This window comes from Tinamus guttatus, unplaced genomic scaffold (assembly GCF_059628265.1).
Source record: "Tinamus guttatus ecotype Peru unplaced genomic scaffold, ASM5962826v1 Tinamus_guttatus_pri_ptg000011l, whole genome shotgun sequence".
NCBI classification, from domain to species: Eukaryota; Metazoa; Chordata; class Aves; order Tinamiformes; family Tinamidae; genus Tinamus; species Tinamus guttatus.
Window position 1 is genome coordinate 867,094 of NW_028288545.1, and position 17,866 is coordinate 884,959.

The 17,866-nt window shown below is 35.2% G+C and overlaps 1 protein-coding gene across 1 annotated transcript in view; it reads left to right on the plus strand.

The window, feature by feature from the left end:
- The window catches only part of RYR2 (ryanodine receptor 2), a 362,813-nt gene that overhangs the window by 282,994 nt on the left and 61,953 nt on the right, over window positions 1-17,866 (plus strand). The window contains exons 60-67 of the mRNA XM_088522870.1: window positions 171-292; window positions 3,072-3,121; window positions 7,799-7,859; window positions 9,435-9,673; window positions 12,940-13,021; window positions 13,983-14,113; window positions 15,504-15,824; window positions 17,276-17,516. Coding sequence (XP_088378996.1) covers window positions 171-292; window positions 3,072-3,121; window positions 7,799-7,859; window positions 9,435-9,673; window positions 12,940-13,021; window positions 13,983-14,113; window positions 15,504-15,824; window positions 17,276-17,516 — 1,247 coding nt within the window. The remainder of the gene's footprint in view (window positions 1-170; window positions 293-3,071; window positions 3,122-7,798; window positions 7,860-9,434; window positions 9,674-12,939; window positions 13,022-13,982; window positions 14,114-15,503; window positions 15,825-17,275; window positions 17,517-17,866) is intronic.

Below are 17,866 nucleotides of genomic sequence, written 5' to 3' on the forward strand. Positions count from 1 at the left end.
TGAAAACAAATAAATTAAAAGAAAAATAATCATTAAAGAAAAATGTAAAGGGAATTTGAAGCAGAAAACACATTTGAAATCTCTTGTCTCTAGTTGTCACTTTTGAAGAGTAATACAAAACATAGTTCAGAAAGTCCTCAGATAATCACTTGTTTCTGATGTAATTCCAGGTTGTGCTCCCTTTGATTGATCAGTATTTCAAAAATCATCGCCTCTATTTCTTATCTGCAGCAAGTAGGCCTCTGAGCAGTGGAGGCCATGCCTCCAACAAGGAGAAGGAAATGGTGACAAGGTAAAATATAAAATAATTGTGTATGTGTATAGCAGTTTGCTTACTTACGTGAGAGGGATCAGGCAGAGAATTATCTTTATGAATAAGCAAAATAAGTTTTTTCATTTTCTCTCCCCTTAGTAATAATTATAGTTATACTAGTATGCAGGAACTGAAATTTTCTGCACATGCAACAATAGGTTAGTTGCACAGACAATAGAAATGTGTATCAGTTCTCACTGTTAGGTGTATACAGGGGTCATTATTCTTTCTAAATTTCACGATAGATTTGAAAGGAAAGTGTATCAATAACTGGGTTTCAGAAAGTAGCATTACTACCACCCCCTGTAAAAATGATTTTTTTTTGCACTCATTCTGTTTGGTTTTCTTAACTCAGTCTTGCTTTTGTTAGAATTGAAACCGATGCCTCCCATTGGGTAAGGCACACTGCAAGTTTAACAAAGATCCTAAAGCTTACTTGCGCAGCACAAATATTGTGGTTGTGTTCTTGGCTGTTATTGCATACAAAACCATACAAAACTGAATTGCTGCTGCTTGAGGCAGCCAATTGACAGTCATACAGGCATGGAGGGTTTGTAAGATTGTATGATTGTGTAAAATTTTTAGCAGTCTCATTAAACATAAGTATGTAGTGGTTGTGTTGACCCTGTGTCATCTCATGGGCTTTTTTGGTGTGGCAGCTTGGCTGAATGGCTTCCTCAAGGAATTTAAAATCTATTAAAATGTATGTATCTAGATAATTTTCTGTTATATGAGCTACCTAGTTTTTGTCTGGAATGTCCTGGATAAAAATATATTTCCATTTGGGAGGTCATGCCTGTTCAATAAGTTCTATGCCTTTGGAATATGTCGTATCATTATCCAAGTTGTATGGAAAAGCCTCAGGACTTCTGCACATGTGCTGTGTATTTGTATACATGAGGTTCTTGAATGTGTAGCAGCCCAACAAGCTCTGTCCTGAACTTGATTGAACCTGGCAGCCAGAAATCCTGGACAAAAATGTCAGGTCAAAAAAGAAAACATATGCAAGTAAACCTGGATGAATGACAGCTGTAACCATTGCTGTTGTGCAGTTTATGTCTTAATTCTCAAAAATTGTGGAATCTGCATTATGTGATCCGTTTCCTGGAAGATGTTTTGGGCCATTTTAATAGCATGCCAACTTTTTGGAGTGTTTTTTTTTTTTTTTCCTCAGCATGGGAGAATAATTGCCAAACCTGAATTTTGAATTTTCTGTTTAGTTTCTATTTAGTTTCTCCCTTAGATTTATATGGGTGCAGCTCTTATGTACTATTTTCTTCAAAAGCAAGAACCATTTCTGTCTGCTTCCTTCTTCAAATAAAGATCAATTTATATTCATTAAGATATGGAAGAGTATCATTTTGGGTAGTGATAATGCAGTGACTACATTGGCAAATGCAGCAGCTATTACCTGTTCAGAAAATACATTAAATGCAGAACTATTTTGGAAAAAAATGGGAGTCAGACCTCTCCTGAAGGATCACAGAGTTACCTTACTTGCAAGCAGGCTCTTCAGAATTGGATTTTGTACATTTCTCCTTCAGTAGGCCATCTTACCAGTCCTTGTACTACTGCAGTGGTGTAAGATTCGTTCTGTGTTGAGTTGGTTGAGTATCGTTGGTTAGAAAGTAGGACAGAATGAGAGCTTTAAAATATCTTTATTTGAACTGATGCAAGATTTAGATGATGTTAGCAAGCTTCTGTACTTTTCCTTTCAGACTGGATGGGCCAGGTTCCTTGTAAAAGAATATGCAGTATATGCCTGTCTCATGGAACAAAAACTGAGCAGATATCCCTAAACACTGACCAACCAGACTGTACTCTGTTCTCAATGGAACAACATGTTCAGTTCTAATGGACCAACCCATCCATAAACTGCAGGCCTCCTTACTTTGTCTTTTGCTTTTAAATCAGAAGTTGATAATTGGCCCACGTGCCATAATAAAATGACATGATTTTATTCATGTCATTTGTGGCAGATGAGTTTCTTGGTAGCTCAGAAAATAACACCAGAATTAATGTTACTCTCCTAGAAAATTCTCATACTGAAGTGGATCATTAAGATTGAATTAATCTGTTGTTACAGTTGGAGGCCAGGTCAATTTTTGTATCCTGGTGTGCTCCTGCTTCTATTAATTAACATAAAGTTTTGTTCTCCCTTGTGCTGAATGGTGCTCTGCTCATCAGCAGAAAAATAAAGGATGTGAAATGAAATCATTGATCATATTTTTTGTCATTTTTAACAATTTAGGAAGATATTTCTCAGGTTAAATGTGTTAAAAATGAATGTATTTAAAATAAATTCTTACTATGTTCAAGATGACAAGGTCCAAATTGGATTTTCAAAACTTTTGCCATCAAACACTTCAATTAATCTGATTTCCTTACGTTTTATTTCCCAATTGTTGGTGATATTCCCAGTAGCCCTCTGACCATGTTTTCCTTTTTACAGCTTTAGTGATTATTTCCATGTGGGTTTTCATATAGGACGCTTTTATATTAATTAGCTTTGCTTTTAATTTTTTTTTGTTTTCTTAATTATAATATGTGCTTATTTAACCATGTTTGTTAAGGATATGCACTTAAAAACTCTTCTTTAGTACTCTGTCCCACATTCTGCTCAGATAATTGATTCTTTCTGCGTGACATCATGTTGCTTTTCCTGCTCATATATCAGCTGTTATTTTTTTTCTTTCTTCTCCCCTCCCTTTTTCCTTTTCCTTTCTCTTCTCTTTTATTTTTTCTCTTTTGTCTTCAGCCTGTTCTGCAAACTGGGAGTTCTTGTCAGGCATAGGATTTCACTGTTTGGTAAGGAGACCCTTGAAAAATACTAGCATGGCCATTGCTTGCTTTTTTGAATTTATTTATTTATTTATTTATTTATTTATTCTTCTTTTGCCATTTTTGCCTTGTGTTAGATGCTGCCTTGTTGCATGCTGCATGGCTGAAATGCATGGTCTTCAAAGACCACTAATGATCTTTTAGACTGATAGATCACAAAATTTATTAGATAAAATGCATTGTGTTTTTCAGTTTGGGGTTGCTTTTGGTTTATTTTGTTTAACCTGTAACTAATTATCCTACCAAAGAATTTCACCGTTGATTATGATTGCATATTCATTATTTTATTTGAACTGTTACAGACTTGCTATGGGAATAATACAGCATCAGAACTGCACATTCTTATTGGAAAGATATTAAGAAAAGTTTGTAGTGGGCTGAAATGCTTAGGGATGCTCTGTAGAACTCTTACATATTCCCAGATGTGCTTGACTCCACAAACGCATGTCTGCTATCTTTCCAGTATTATGTAAATCCACTGGGGGCTTGGTGTTTGTCTTATGCCATGTGAAAATCACTTAATTGAAGTCAAATCAAAGTAAAATTAAGTGTGTACATTATATGAGATATGTGTTGGTCATTTACACTGCAGTTTTTCTTATGTTACAATGATGAAAGAGCTGAAATCACACATCTGTATGCATATAAATACTGTAATAGATGCACTGAAAACTCAACATTCATAAGCATATCTAACTGGGTAGTTACTTAGATGATTAGAATTTGGTAAAAGTGATATATATTAACTCAGTTTCTAGGCATTTCATTCCATATGCTGATCCAGTGCAGTGCTCCAAAGAGCTTCAAAACCAGTAGACTGAGAAAGAGTGGAATTTATTTGGAGATGTTATTTTAAAATGTATTTTGGGATGAGCTGAGTGGATTTGCCTGTTAAGTCAAAGATCACAGGAAGAACAGAGTTATTTCTGCAGCTGTATGAGGGGTGGAGGAGTATGTTACAAACCTACCTGTAAACTCTGGTATATACCCTAGGCTATTTCTCCACAAGAATGAACTAGTTCAGGCATTACCAAAAATTATGAAAATTTTGAAAATTTTTTTCATTATTATGTGAATCAACTTTTCTGACGATTTCTAGAAATGAACCGTTAAAGCTCAAAATCTGAAACAGTGCATCTTTCTTCAGCGCTATAAAAGGGTTGAAAGGGCATTTTTCCGTTGCACTTCTCTGCCTGCTTCATTCTTGTTGTGTTGGGATGGTGGGATCAGAAGGGATGGGATCAGATGAGGATTCACTACCATGACTCTATATTTGCCAGGAAAATTTTATTTATTTATTTATTTAACTCAAGTTTCCCAGCATGCAGTAACTAACAGAATACAAAATTGTTATGCCAACACAGAAGTATACTGTAGATTTTCATGAGTTGTGACAAGGCTGAAGTCACACATCACCTTATCTTGACCGGGAGTTTTGTTGTGGTAGCCAATGTGATCAAAAGTACCGCACGTACTCCTGCAAAGACATTTTGGAAGTGCTTAGGTCAGTAACCTGTGAGAGTGATATGGAGTTTGTTGTTTTATAGGCATTCCATACAGATGCTTTATGCTCACTGTGAATGTGAAAGAGACTCTCAAAACAGACCTGCATGTGAAAAAATCACACAGGTTGAACTTGGTATAGCCCATCACGTAGGTATAGAAATCTAGAAATAATAGAAAGTTAATAATCTTCCAGGAACTTAAACAGGTAATCGCATCTGATATGTAAGACTGTCACTCAGGTTATGGAACTACTAGTCATCATGGAATTATTATTTCTTTATATTATATAACAAGATTGAGATCCTATTAATTTGCTGTTGGTAAGCTGTAGTTGTGCTTCATTAAGACTGTGTTGATTTACTTGTTTTACTTTACTTATTAGTGGACTGCATTTGATTTTTTTTGTAATTTTGGTGAATTAAGCACCTAGATTTATATTTTGTCAATTTAAAATGCAAATTTCTGTGACTCATTTTATTTGCTTTATCTATATTGCTTAACTCTGATTAGATATTTTTGCTATATTAGTATGTAAGTTTAACCTTTTTATCTTAGTACTAGTATTACATTTCCATGCAATCTGAAACAAAAATCAGCTGGATAAGTCATCAAATAAGAATGGCCTGCATATGTTCACTTGTTTTCAGGACCTTAGAGAATATAATCAGAGGAGTTACTGAAAGGAGACGGAAGACTTTCTCTGCCTAGTTACATCCTGAATCTGTTAGAGACTTTCTGAAGTATAGTACTGGATCTATGTAAATTGAAGGTGCCTGAATTCATGACGTTCGCTGAATTCTGCTCTGGTTGAAATCATGAAAACTCTTTCCTGATGACTGTACTATGTGTGTTGCTAGACTTTAGAGAAATGATTTGCTGTATTTTGGGTTTTTTTTTTTTTTTTTTAAAGTGGGTAGGCTGGCTGGCTTTTGCTCTTGTTTCAACACAGAAAGTGGCAAGTTTCTTCTTAAAATGCGTATGTACTCTAGTCTTACAAAATATACTATGGTCCTATGATACAGATTGCCTTACCATCAGAATTAGAAAGCTCTTTTGTGCAAACCCAGCTCCCAAAGTGATTCAGCTTTTGTAGAGTTTTGAAGTGTCAACAGTTAAGAGATCTACTTAAAAAGGAAAAAGTTGGTTTTATAGTGTCAAAGTACAACTTATGAGAGGTAGAATGATTGCTAGAGTTCTGGTTCTATGAGAGGTAGAATGATTGCTAAAGTTCTAGTTCTGTCTAGGAGAATTAACTGGCAGGCCATCACTACTCCAACTTCGATGTTGTCAAAGCAACGTCCAGTAAACTCAGGCTAGATGATTTCTAATAAAATGTGTGTTATAGTAACTGAAAGGAGCAGTGATTAAGTTTGCTGTTTGTGCCACAAAAATGAGCTGAAGCAGTGTTTTTTTAGGCATAGATTCAAAGCCCTTTTTTATCGTGCTTGACTTACGGTAGTCAGGTAGAAGATAGTGTTAGGTGTTTTTGGTGCCAGTTAAATAGGCCCTTTTAAAAACTGCTACTGTCTGCTACAGAGATACACCTAAAGCTTGCCTGGTTTTCAGAAGGTTTAGGTCAGTTTTTGTCTCTTCATTCAGAGCTTCACCATGGCAAGTACCTAATTCTTGATAAACATATGTCTCTTGAAATATGTGTACATAGGCCAAAGAAGTAAATTTTCAGGGAACTGGAGTGAGCATCTCTGCAGCGCACTGTAGCATGCAGCATATACCCCCTGGACTGTGACTCCTAGGGTGCTACTTCATGACAGCCTAAGCCCCAGTCTAATTAGGGGCTGCCTCAACTACCTCACTTTATCCTTGCTATCGTTTGCATGGTAATGACATGTCTACATGCCCCTCTTCTTCATTATTTCTGGCATGCCTGTTATCATAGTATTAAAATAACTCAGGAGCTGACCAAAACTTTAACCTTTGGGATTTTTTGTTTGTTTGTTTGTTTGTTTGTTTTGTTTTGTTGATAAGAGTTGCCTGGGCCACCTCAGCTTCCCCTGCTGCTCACTACAGCAGTGCATGGCCACCCATGCCAGTGCAAGGCAAGTGGGGCCGCAGGGCTAAGGGTAACCAGGGAAGCTGTGGTTGAGATGGGTTTAATCTGCTATGGATCCACACCACAAAAATTACTTCAGATTTTGATACCATAGAAAAACCTTCTCAGTGCTATAGTAAATCCCCACTCTGTCCTTGCAAATTGTTTTTTTAAATCTTTACTTCACAGAAACAGTTACTGCTTTTAATTCTATGCTCACTTATATTTGCAAGTGCAGTAGCCCACACTGATAAAATACAATGCACCATATGCTGAGGACAGGATTTTTAGGAACCCGTTTTAAACATTTGATGTGTTTGTTTTGAATAGAGAAATTTTAAAGGTAAAGAGAAGCAGGAAAATGATACATTCATTTTTGTTATAATTAAAATCAATTAAATAGCCCGTGAATTAAATTTATATAGGCTAAATCTGTCCTGGATTTAAAAAGTGAACTTAGAGGTGGCTTATGTATAACAGCAATTTAGTGTGTGTGGGTGTATACGTACAAGGGGGGGGTGTGTGTGGTCTGTGTGCTCTTCTTGCATACATACATATTAAAAAAAAATAGTGTTGGGAAGTACAGATTATATCAGAAGAGTTTTCCTGATGTGGGATGCACCTGATCCCACTATAAACATTTGCAGCCTTTTAGTGACACAGATGGGTTAGCTTTTTTGATGGCATTTTGTATAAATGTGTTCTTCTTGTCCGTGTTGTAACTTGAGAGAGTTAAACGTTTTATTTGATACGTAAATCGAATAAGTCAATTTTAATTTATAAAACATAAATGAAAACCAGTCAATACACTACAGCTTTAATTAACCTCACATTTAAGTGCTTCTTTCTTGACTGCCTCAGCTATTTTATGAGATGCTTTACTGCCTCTGGTTACTGCATTTGTGTAAACAAGGCTAAGACAACAAACTGCATGCTTTTAACTTGTCTGTTAAAAATATGCAGAGGTTGAATTGCTCCTGTAGTATGTCATTTAATCTTTTGTTAAAAATAGAGATATAGTTAGCAGAAGGTCTGGATATTCTAAAGTATACACAACTTAATTGGTTGATATTTTCCTTTCCCTTTAGGAAATGATGCAGCATCAATCGTCAACTGTCTTCATATACTGGGTCAGACCTTGGATGCAAGGTAATGCTGAATATGTCTTCTAAAATAGGAAGGAAAAATTTTAAAAGAGAGCTTTTCTCATGTGCATTCGCATTGGAGCTACCCATATAAGGCTACAGAATTTTCAAACTCAGGAAATAAGTTAATGTACGAAATCCTCCCTAGAAAGCACTTACTAGTTTTAACTATGTAGGAGTTGTTAGAACAGTCTTTTTAGGTTGCGCTTTAAGTTTCAGTTCAGATCAGTGGTGTCCAAAAACTGCTGTATCTTCATTCTGCTGATTTTGATTACATGACCGGCTTAAAAATAAAATAACACTGAAAACATTTACTCTTATGCTATTTCGTCAAATATTTAGAAGTTAAATGGAAATGGTATATGAGGCAGTATATCTGTCTCATAGAATGTCTTCATTGCAAAGCTAATTCACTCCCTTTTTTGAACATAAAGAGCCTTTAAATTGAATTCAGTCATACTTTTAAGTTGATTTAAATTGAGCTGCTTGAGTCATTGCAACATTAATGGATGAAAAAGACAATTTTGAAATATTAAAGAGTAATAAGTTCCTTTTCATCAGCTGCACAATTGAGTATTTGTATTGATATTGGCTTTGCAACTGTGAAGCAAAACATGACCATTTCATGTTTTTCAAGGTAATTATATATAACTATTTTCACTTTGCATTTACTTTCAAACAATTAAATGATGTCCAACATGCAGATCACAGAATCACAGAAGGACTGAGGTCGGAAGGGACCATTAGGCTGCAATGTCTTTATTTCTTGTCATAAAATGTCCATGCTCTATGCAATCATATAGGGCAATACAAACTTAGGGAGATAACCAACTTTGCTTCTGGTAGAGCTTTCAGAAGATTAAAGATTTATGTGGTAGTTTGAAAATATTGCCATTAAAACTGTATAAAATACTATATTTACTATTACATTAAAAAAGACTCATATCTGCCAATCATTAATTTTTAACCTGGATTTATTTCATATAGGGAGATACATAAATAAATTCTTTAATCACAGGATCTCTGCATTTGAGCCAAGTAAATAATAATAATTATTTAATGGAAATAATTCTCCTGGGTTATACCATTATATGGCTTACTATAGTTATGTAATCAACGATTTAATGTTTTTGTGATGTGTTATGTCTTCTTATTTGCTTATTTCCTTTTAATCTATAGATTTGGTGGCTTTCACTCCTTGCTCTCTGGCATTCATGTCTTAGAGACAGAAATATAACCTTCACGACTGGAAAAAGTTTTTCATAAACAGCTTGAGACTGATGAATAATAACTTTATTCATTTTTCGTCTTTTTTTGGGGAGGGGGAGGGGGTTTGTTTTATTCCTCTGGAGGCAAATTAATCTCTGTCTGTAAAAGATCTGTATTTTGTTCAAGTACATAAAATATCCCTGTGCTCTGCAGAGAACCTATGAAACAGTTTTTCAGTAGGTTGTAATTCTGGGAGATTTTAGAAGCTGGAAATATTTTTATTCAGATCTTGATTAATTCAGACAAGCAAGACTAGACTTTATTTCATACTTGTCTATTCTCTTTCTTTTTCCATAAATGCCATATGCAGGACTGTGATGAAAACTGGTCTGGAGTCTGTTAAGATGGCATTGAGAGCATTTTTGGATAATGCTGCTGAGGATCTGGAGAAAACAATGGAAAATCTTAAGCAAGGCCAGTTTACACACACCAGAAACCAGCCCAAGGGAGTGACACAAATCATTAACTATACCACAGTAGCTCTCCTACCGGTGCTATCTTCATTATTTGAGCATATTGGACAGCACCAATTTGGCGAAGATTTAATATGTATGTATTATTTTTTAGAAATGCCATGCTGCTAAAACACCTGTAATGTCAAGCACAATGTAAGCACTGCTAGGCTCTCATTTCTATTAAAGAAGGAAAATTCTTCGTTTCTTTGGCAACCTTGTTGTTGATTTAAACAAATATTTGCTGTGATCAGTTTAGAACAAACTCTACAGTCTTTATTGGACTTTGTATAAATATGAAAGAGGATATGGTCATGATTAGGCAGTCAGAAAGCTTGATTTTGTTTTTGAGACCACCATAGATTTACGGTGACTTTATGCAAGTTCTTGTATAAAAAATTACTTTGTATAATTTAATTCATCTTTGTAGCTGTTTATAGAACTATAAAAGATTATACTATGAGAACAGTTTGGTGCAAAATTAATGTTTGCATAGAGTTTTGAAGACAGCTCAAAAGCCTATAAAACCATCTTGTAAATGCCTCTCTACACAGTTTAAATTAACAGGGAATTTGAGTGCATCTTAGATTAGAAGAGAAAGCAGGAAGAGCTCCTGAAGAAAGCAGATGTGTGTGAGGCTCCAATTCTATAGAGATTCTGATTATGGCAGATTCAGTTTCTTTATTTTCCAAACCTCATCTCTATAAGACAAAATAGTCTGCAATATGGAATTTTAAGTTCAGATGATTTAGGAATGCCACAGGAATTCTGCTGACCAAACTACTCCAAAGGGAGCTAGCTGTTCTGCTTCTCTGTGACTAACATGGTTATGGGAAATAACTGAAAGAAGCTTTTGAAAAGAGAATATCATCTTTTTTTTTTTTTTTTTTTTTTTTTTCCCTCATTGCCTAACATATTATTTAAAATAATCTTAAAGGAACTTAACGCTTTTCTGAAGTTCAGTGGTTAATTGATGGATTTGAATGTGCTGAAATTTAACATCTATCTTTCTCATCATATTATTCCTATAAAGTTTAGGATTTTGACAGTATCTGGAAAAATATCATTAGTGGTGTGAAAATATGCCACTTGTCTGCCATTTGTTACTTGTTCTGGCATGAACACATTCATATCTAATTTTTGACCTACGATATTCCATGTATTAGAATTTAACTAACTTTGATACTTATTGATGTATTATTTCTAATCAACTATTTCTATTAATCACTTCTACCTCTTACTGGTTTCAGAAATCCCAATAATAATTTATGAACTGAGAAAGAATTATTAGTTTATAATATTCCAATTTTTTTTGGTCTGCAGCATGATAGGAAAAGCTAATTTTTCTTGCACTCTCTTCAGATCTTGTTTATAATACCATTATTTTATTTGTACTACTCTGATGACAAGCATCTCGATTACTGCTGAGAGCTATGCATATTACTACATTTACAGAGCTGTCCTGTTGTGTGATCATGTACACAGATATTTGTTATGGGTCTGGGTATCTGAAACTACTTTTATCACATAAAAATATACAACACCAAGAGATCAGTAATACTAAAAACACCTTATGGAAATGAACCAGCTCTATAGCTTTGATGCTCTTTTGTAGGCTTTTTCACTTAAAGTCTTAATTCGATTATAACCCCAACATCTTGTTTTAGAGGAAGAGACTAGAAAAATATAGAATCATACAATCATAGAATGCTTAAGGTTGGAAGGGGACCTCTAGAGGTTTAGTCCAACCCCCCTGCACACGCAGGGTCACCTCACTGCTAAGAAATTTTTCCTTATGTTCCTGTGGAACTTTTGATGCTTCAGTTTGTGGCCGTTTCCTCTAGTTCTGTCCATGGCCACCACTGAAAAGAGGCCAGCACCATCCTCCTCACTGCCTCCCTTGAGGTACTTATATACACTCATCAGATCCCCTCTCAGCCTTCTCTTCTCCAGGCTGAACAGGCCCAGCTCCCTCAGTCTCTCCTCATAGGGCAGATGTTCCAGGCCCCTGATCATCCTTGTGGCCCTGTGCTGGACTCTCTCCAGCAGCTCCACATCCCTCTTGTACTGTGAGGCCCAGAACTGGACACAATACTCCAGATGTGGCCTCACCAGGGCTGAGTAAAGGGGCAGGATGACCTCCCTCGACCTGCTGGAGTCACTTTTCTTAATACATCCCAGGATCCCATTGGTCTTCTTGCCCACGAGGGCACACTGCTCCCTCCTGGTCAACTTGTCGTCCACCATGACACCCAGGTCGCTCACTGCAGAGCTGCTCTCCAGAAGGTCAGTCCCCAGCCTGTACTGGTGTCTGGGGTTATTCCTCCCTAAGTGCAGGACCTTGCACTTGTCTTTGTTACATTTCATGAGGTTTTTTACCACCCAGTTCTCCAGTCTGTCCAGGTCCCTCTGGATGGCAGTGCAACCCTCTGGGGTATCAGCTACTCCTCCCAGTCTGGTATCATCAGCAAACTTGCTGAGGCAGCACTCTGTGCCTTCATCCAGGTCATTGATGAATAAATTGAACAGGACTGGACCAAGGACTGACCCTTGGGGGACCCCGCTAGCGACAGGCCTCCAACTAGACTCTGCACTGCTGATCACCACCCTCTGAGCTCTGCCATCCAGCCAGTTTCTAATCCACCTCATTGTCCACTCATCTATCCCACACTTCCGGAGCTTGCCCAGGAGGATGTTGTGAGGGACGGTGTCAAAAGCCTTGCTGAATTCGAGATAGATGACATGTAGTGAACATATAGAAAAAAATGGGATTGTTGTCCTCTTTGCTGGTACATTCCTGTTCTTTCCCTTTAATTTGATTAAACCACTTAGCTGCCTTGGAAAAACATATTTTCATATAGAGGTTAAGAATATAATTCTTACATTAGTGTGACTGAAGGGATGTCTGATAATCTCAAAATGTGAGGTGATTTCGTAAGTGCTGCAGACCATCCAGAAAAGGTTGATTAACACGTATCCTATAGGTATTAATGAATTATTAGATTATAAAATCATATATTATCCTGTATTATTTGCAGCAATATTAATGCACTAATGATGCATGAAATATGATTAATATTTTAGCTGGTGATTTTGTATTGAATTAAGTAGATGTTTTGATCAAAACCTATGGTTTTGATCGGGGGTGAATGGTCGGGGGACTATTTATGTATGTATTTATATATGTTTTTAAAGTGTTCTCGTGAATGGTCTTTGATAGCTTAATATTGCCAATGCAGTTTTTGACAAAAGAAATGCAATGAAATTAGCTTTTCAGTTATCAATGAAATTATTATGTGTTAATCCTACAGAAATGTAGTGAAAAGAATCTCTTCATACCAATCATTTGCTTTTTCTCTTTAGTGGAAGATGTTCAGGTCTCTTGTTACAGAATATTGGCCAGTTTATATGCTCTGGGGACCAGCAAGAGTATCTATGTAGAGCGGTAAGAAGAAAAAAGGTTTCTCTGTTTTCATCATTTTTGTTTATATTTAGCTTAATGATTATGCAGTCCAGAAATGAGTATAGGAACAGATTTTTGGTGAAAAAAACAGGAACTGGAAAAAAATCCTCAAACATTAAGCAGAATGCGGAAGCATTTATTATATCACACCTAAAAAAAAAGTTACATTTTACATTTCTCAAAATACATTTCTTAGTTAAAATAGAAACTGCAGATAAAAGGATCTGACTTTTGCTTTAAATATCACTTGATTTGAGTTCAGACTAAGGAACTGCAAGCCAAACATCATTTGGCTTAGCTAGTAATTGTTTTAATTATTCCTTTTTTATTGATTTTTTTCTAATTATCCTTAATTTACTTTATTTGTCACTGTTGTATCATGTTCAGTCACCTAAGGAAATGGGATTTTATAATTGCTTTTTGTTTGTGCATCTCTGTTATCTTCTCTCCAAGTTACTCCAAGTTACTTTTTAGCCAAAGAATAGGGGTTTCAATGTTATTCAGTTCTTAAAAGTTTCAAAGAAATTTGTTCCCATACAGTGACTAGTGCTGTTCTGAGGGAAAGCTGAGCAGAAATTCAAACATTTCATGTTTTAGTAGCAGTCAACTAATGAGTCAGGCTAGCAAATCAGCCTGTGTTTAATTCCAGACCAACCACTGGAGAGATTGTCTATTTCTTGGTGTCATTATCATGGGAGACAGAGTGAAGAATGCAGAGACTTAATGGCTATAAGTAATAAAATACACATCTGTGGTAAACCATGTCTCATTATTTCTACAGGATATGAGCAATTCATGGATTTTGGTATTTGTCAAGCACATTTGTTAAGCACATGTTTGACAAGCACATCTTTTGTAATAAAATAAGGCGGGTGCAGAATTACTCCAGGGTGTTTTCAGTCATCAAAAATGTATATATTTGCCTATGTTTGTTAATTCACAGGCAACGATCTGCACTGGGAGAATGCTTGGCTGCTTTTTCGGGTGCATTTCCAGTGGCTTTTTTGGAAACTCACTTGAACAAACATAATACTTACTCAATTTACAATACCAAGAATGCAAGAGACAGAGCAGGTATTTACAGAATCTTACATGATGACTTTTCAAGCACAGATGTAATTATAAGCGTTGCTTGCCTTATTAAATATATTTTTGTATACATTTTATAATTCAGAAATTTGTGTACTCCCTTGATTGTATTTCTTAAATGAGTGGGCTAAATGAGTACTTTATATTTTTAAAGATACCAGTGTTTTCATTTGGAGCTACTGGCCTTGTCACTTTGGAATTCAATTATTGATGGGATTTCATGCATTGGTAATAATTCGGATATTGTATACGTGATGATAAAAGGTTGTGTTTGTTTAGCAAATACTTTAGTGTTGCATCCTGTAACTCTTGAGATGTTTCTTATATGAAAACATAGCTAGGGAATAAGGACATACATACTACTTGTTCCTTTGGTAAATAGAAATAGAAGTTATAAAGGAAGTGTGTGAAGTGTAAACTGTATCACAGATATGTATAGACAGCAGAGAATTTGATGCAAACTCATAACAACATCATATTTATAGATTCATCTTAATTTTTTTAAAAGGGAGCATACTTGGCTTATACATCAAAGAACTCTAGTATCGTATTTTGGAGATATAACCCATGCTTAGTTATTTTATTTATCCTATCTTTTTTAATACATCTAGAAAGACTGTCAGTTGTATTTAGATTTTTAACAGAAATTGGTTTGTTTTTCAAAATTGCATGAGACTTTCTGAGATGACTCTGTAAAGTTTTTTTAGGGCACATTAAGAGGAGAAACTTTGAGGTAAAGGTTTATGCTTATTTTGGTTCCAGTAGTTATTATCAAAGTTTGCAAGCTAAAATTTCAATATTTAGATATGTGTGTATAGTACTGTGTTGCACATGTACCTAAGGACTTTTATTCAATAGCTGTAAAAATTGCCTCCAAAGATAAAGGCATTTGCAGTATTGTTTCAGAGAAAATAACTGATAATTAAATAACTTAAAAAGCAAATGCTTAAAATCTGAAACTAACACAAAAATCAGTTTCCCAGAATTTGCTCGATTCATTCAGAAAATGACTTTTTTCTCCTACTAGCATATCGGGTCTTATCTGATCTGTTGTAGAGAGGTATTTCATTCTTTCAATTTCTTTCTTCCACTGGAAAACTCATGTTAGGAATAATTCTGGAATTTAAGCTTGATTTTACATATAGAATGAATTCAGATTCTGTATTTCACTGTAATAATTTCATTGTTGGAAAATTACTTCTATTTTAGGATTATATTTCTATGAAAGATTACATATAATAAGTTTACTACTCTATTTTTTATACCAGAAGGAAATAAGCATAAATAGAAAATGAAAATGGTATGGTAAAGGAATTGGAGATAATTATTTTCCCTGTAATATATAGTTTATTTCTTCTTCTTTTTCTTTTAATAGTTCTCAATTTGCCTACTAGTGTAGAAGAAGTCTGCCCAAATATTCCTTCCTTGGTGAAACTAATGGAAGAAATTGTGGAACTGGCAGAGTCTGGTATTCGTTACACACAAATGCCACATATAATGGAAGTGATACTGCCTATGCTGTGTAGTTACATGTCACACTGGTGGGAACATGGGCCAGAAAACAACCCTGACAAGGCTGAAATGTGTTGTACGGCCTTGACATCAGAGCACATGAACACTCTGTTGGGTAACATATTGAAAATCATCTATAACAACCTTGGTATTGATGAAGGAGCATGGATGAAGAGATTAGCAGGTAAGATTAAAAGACATGTCTAAAACAATTACTATAGATTTACATAGAATTACTCCATATTCACTGTTATTGCTGGAGCAGAACAGTTCTCATATTTTCCTGATACTAGTAAACAGTACAATTTTTCATGAACCAGAAATGCTAAATATAAAGGAAAAGCAGTATATTTTAATTTCTTAATAAGTATTTTAAGAAGTTCATTGGACCTTTAAGAAGCTGAACCATTTAAGAAGTTCCTTTTGCCCAGGAACATGCAGTTACACATTTTATATTATACTGAATTAAAGGATCATAATTATTCTGCCTATTTTCCTTGTATCACAGGTGCTCCCTTGCAAGCATTAGGCCCTTTTTATTCTATATGAAAGCTTCATCCTTAAAATGTTGTTTTGAAGCTGTAAAACTAGCTTTCCTTTTGATGATAAATATAGATAAGCATTCATCATTTGTTTTAGTAACCATTATATTAACATCATTGGGATGACACCTTAAAATTTTGTTAAATTTTTGTTAAAGTTTATTTAGAAATATTACATTATGTAAAATTCAATCTTGAGATTTTAGCTTTTCAATTAGGCTTTTGTATGACTTTTCAGTAATTACTGCATTAGTCATTTTCAGTAGTCATTCATTTTCCTAGTCTTTTGATGGCTAGTGATATATTATAGATATCGTACTATATCATTATCATTATATATATAATATTATATATAATATATATCTCATTATATGGCATATTATATATCTCTATATATTATATACTGATATATATATTATATAAAAACCTTATTATGTAATATATATACTAAAAAAGTTTTTACCAGAGTAGGCCCAGATAAAGTGCTAATTTATATATTGTTTTTTTATGAGTACATTTGCAATAAACTTCTGGTAACATCTCAAATGACCGGTGCACAGTTACATCAGTCTCATTTATGTCTACAGAAGCCCTCCAGTGTTCTAATCTGTATCAGGAATACAAGCAGGCTCTTTCAGTGAGTTTGCAAATAACTACAGGACACATTCTAGTGCAACTTAATTCAAGTTCCTAAGCACCGTTCAAAAGAAGACCCAATGACTGAGAAAACTCTGTACACTGTGTATCGCTATATATATATTCACTCATATATCCCATTAAACTATTATGTTACTCAGTAAAATTACGCAGGCAAATAGGTCACCAAAATGCCAGTAAAGATGCATTTTAAACTTTATGATCTATAAAGCTCAGTCTCTTAATTCGCATTTTCTACCCGAATAGTGAGAAAACAAATTGACTGTGTGAAATCCTGACCACATTTAATTCATGGCAAAATTACTGCTGATTTCAGTGGGGACAGGATTTTACTCTGTAGCCTAGAAATACAACTTGAGGAGGAGGGTGAAAGGTACAAGTTTTTATTTATATTTTGTGGCCAGGTGTATGTTATAATATTGATTGCCTTAAATAGTGTTTTCCCAGCCCATCATAAGCAAAGCGAAGCCCCAGCTCTTAAAGACACACTTCCTGCCACTGATGGATAAGCTAAAGAAAAAAGCAGCAGAGGTTGTATCGGATGAAGAACACCTAAGAGCAGAAGGCAGAGGTGACATGTCGGAGGCTGAACTGCTCATCCTAGATGAGTTCACCACTTTGGCACGGGACCTCTATGCCTTCTACCCTTTGTTGATTAGATTTGTGGACTATAACAGGTATGTGGAGAGGAATAGGTCAATGAATCTCTTAAAAGACTTTCTATTTGTTGATACCATCTCTTATCCCTTGATACGCTTAGCACTGAATTAAAAGCCTGCCTGTTTTGGAGTTGATTAAGCTGTTTTTTAACTACACTTTTTCAAGTAGGTGGGGCCTTTTACAGAAGGAAGAAAAAGCCCAGTGCAAATCTACTGCATTCAGCTACTGTTGATGTAAAAGGATTTTAAAGATTTTGAAATAGGGCATCAAAGAGCAGCTGCGAACAGAAAGGATTAAAACACATGCATGCTTAGTTTTGTCTGTTTTCATTGTTCTAAAGTGTTGAAAACTGTTCTCAAAGCATTAA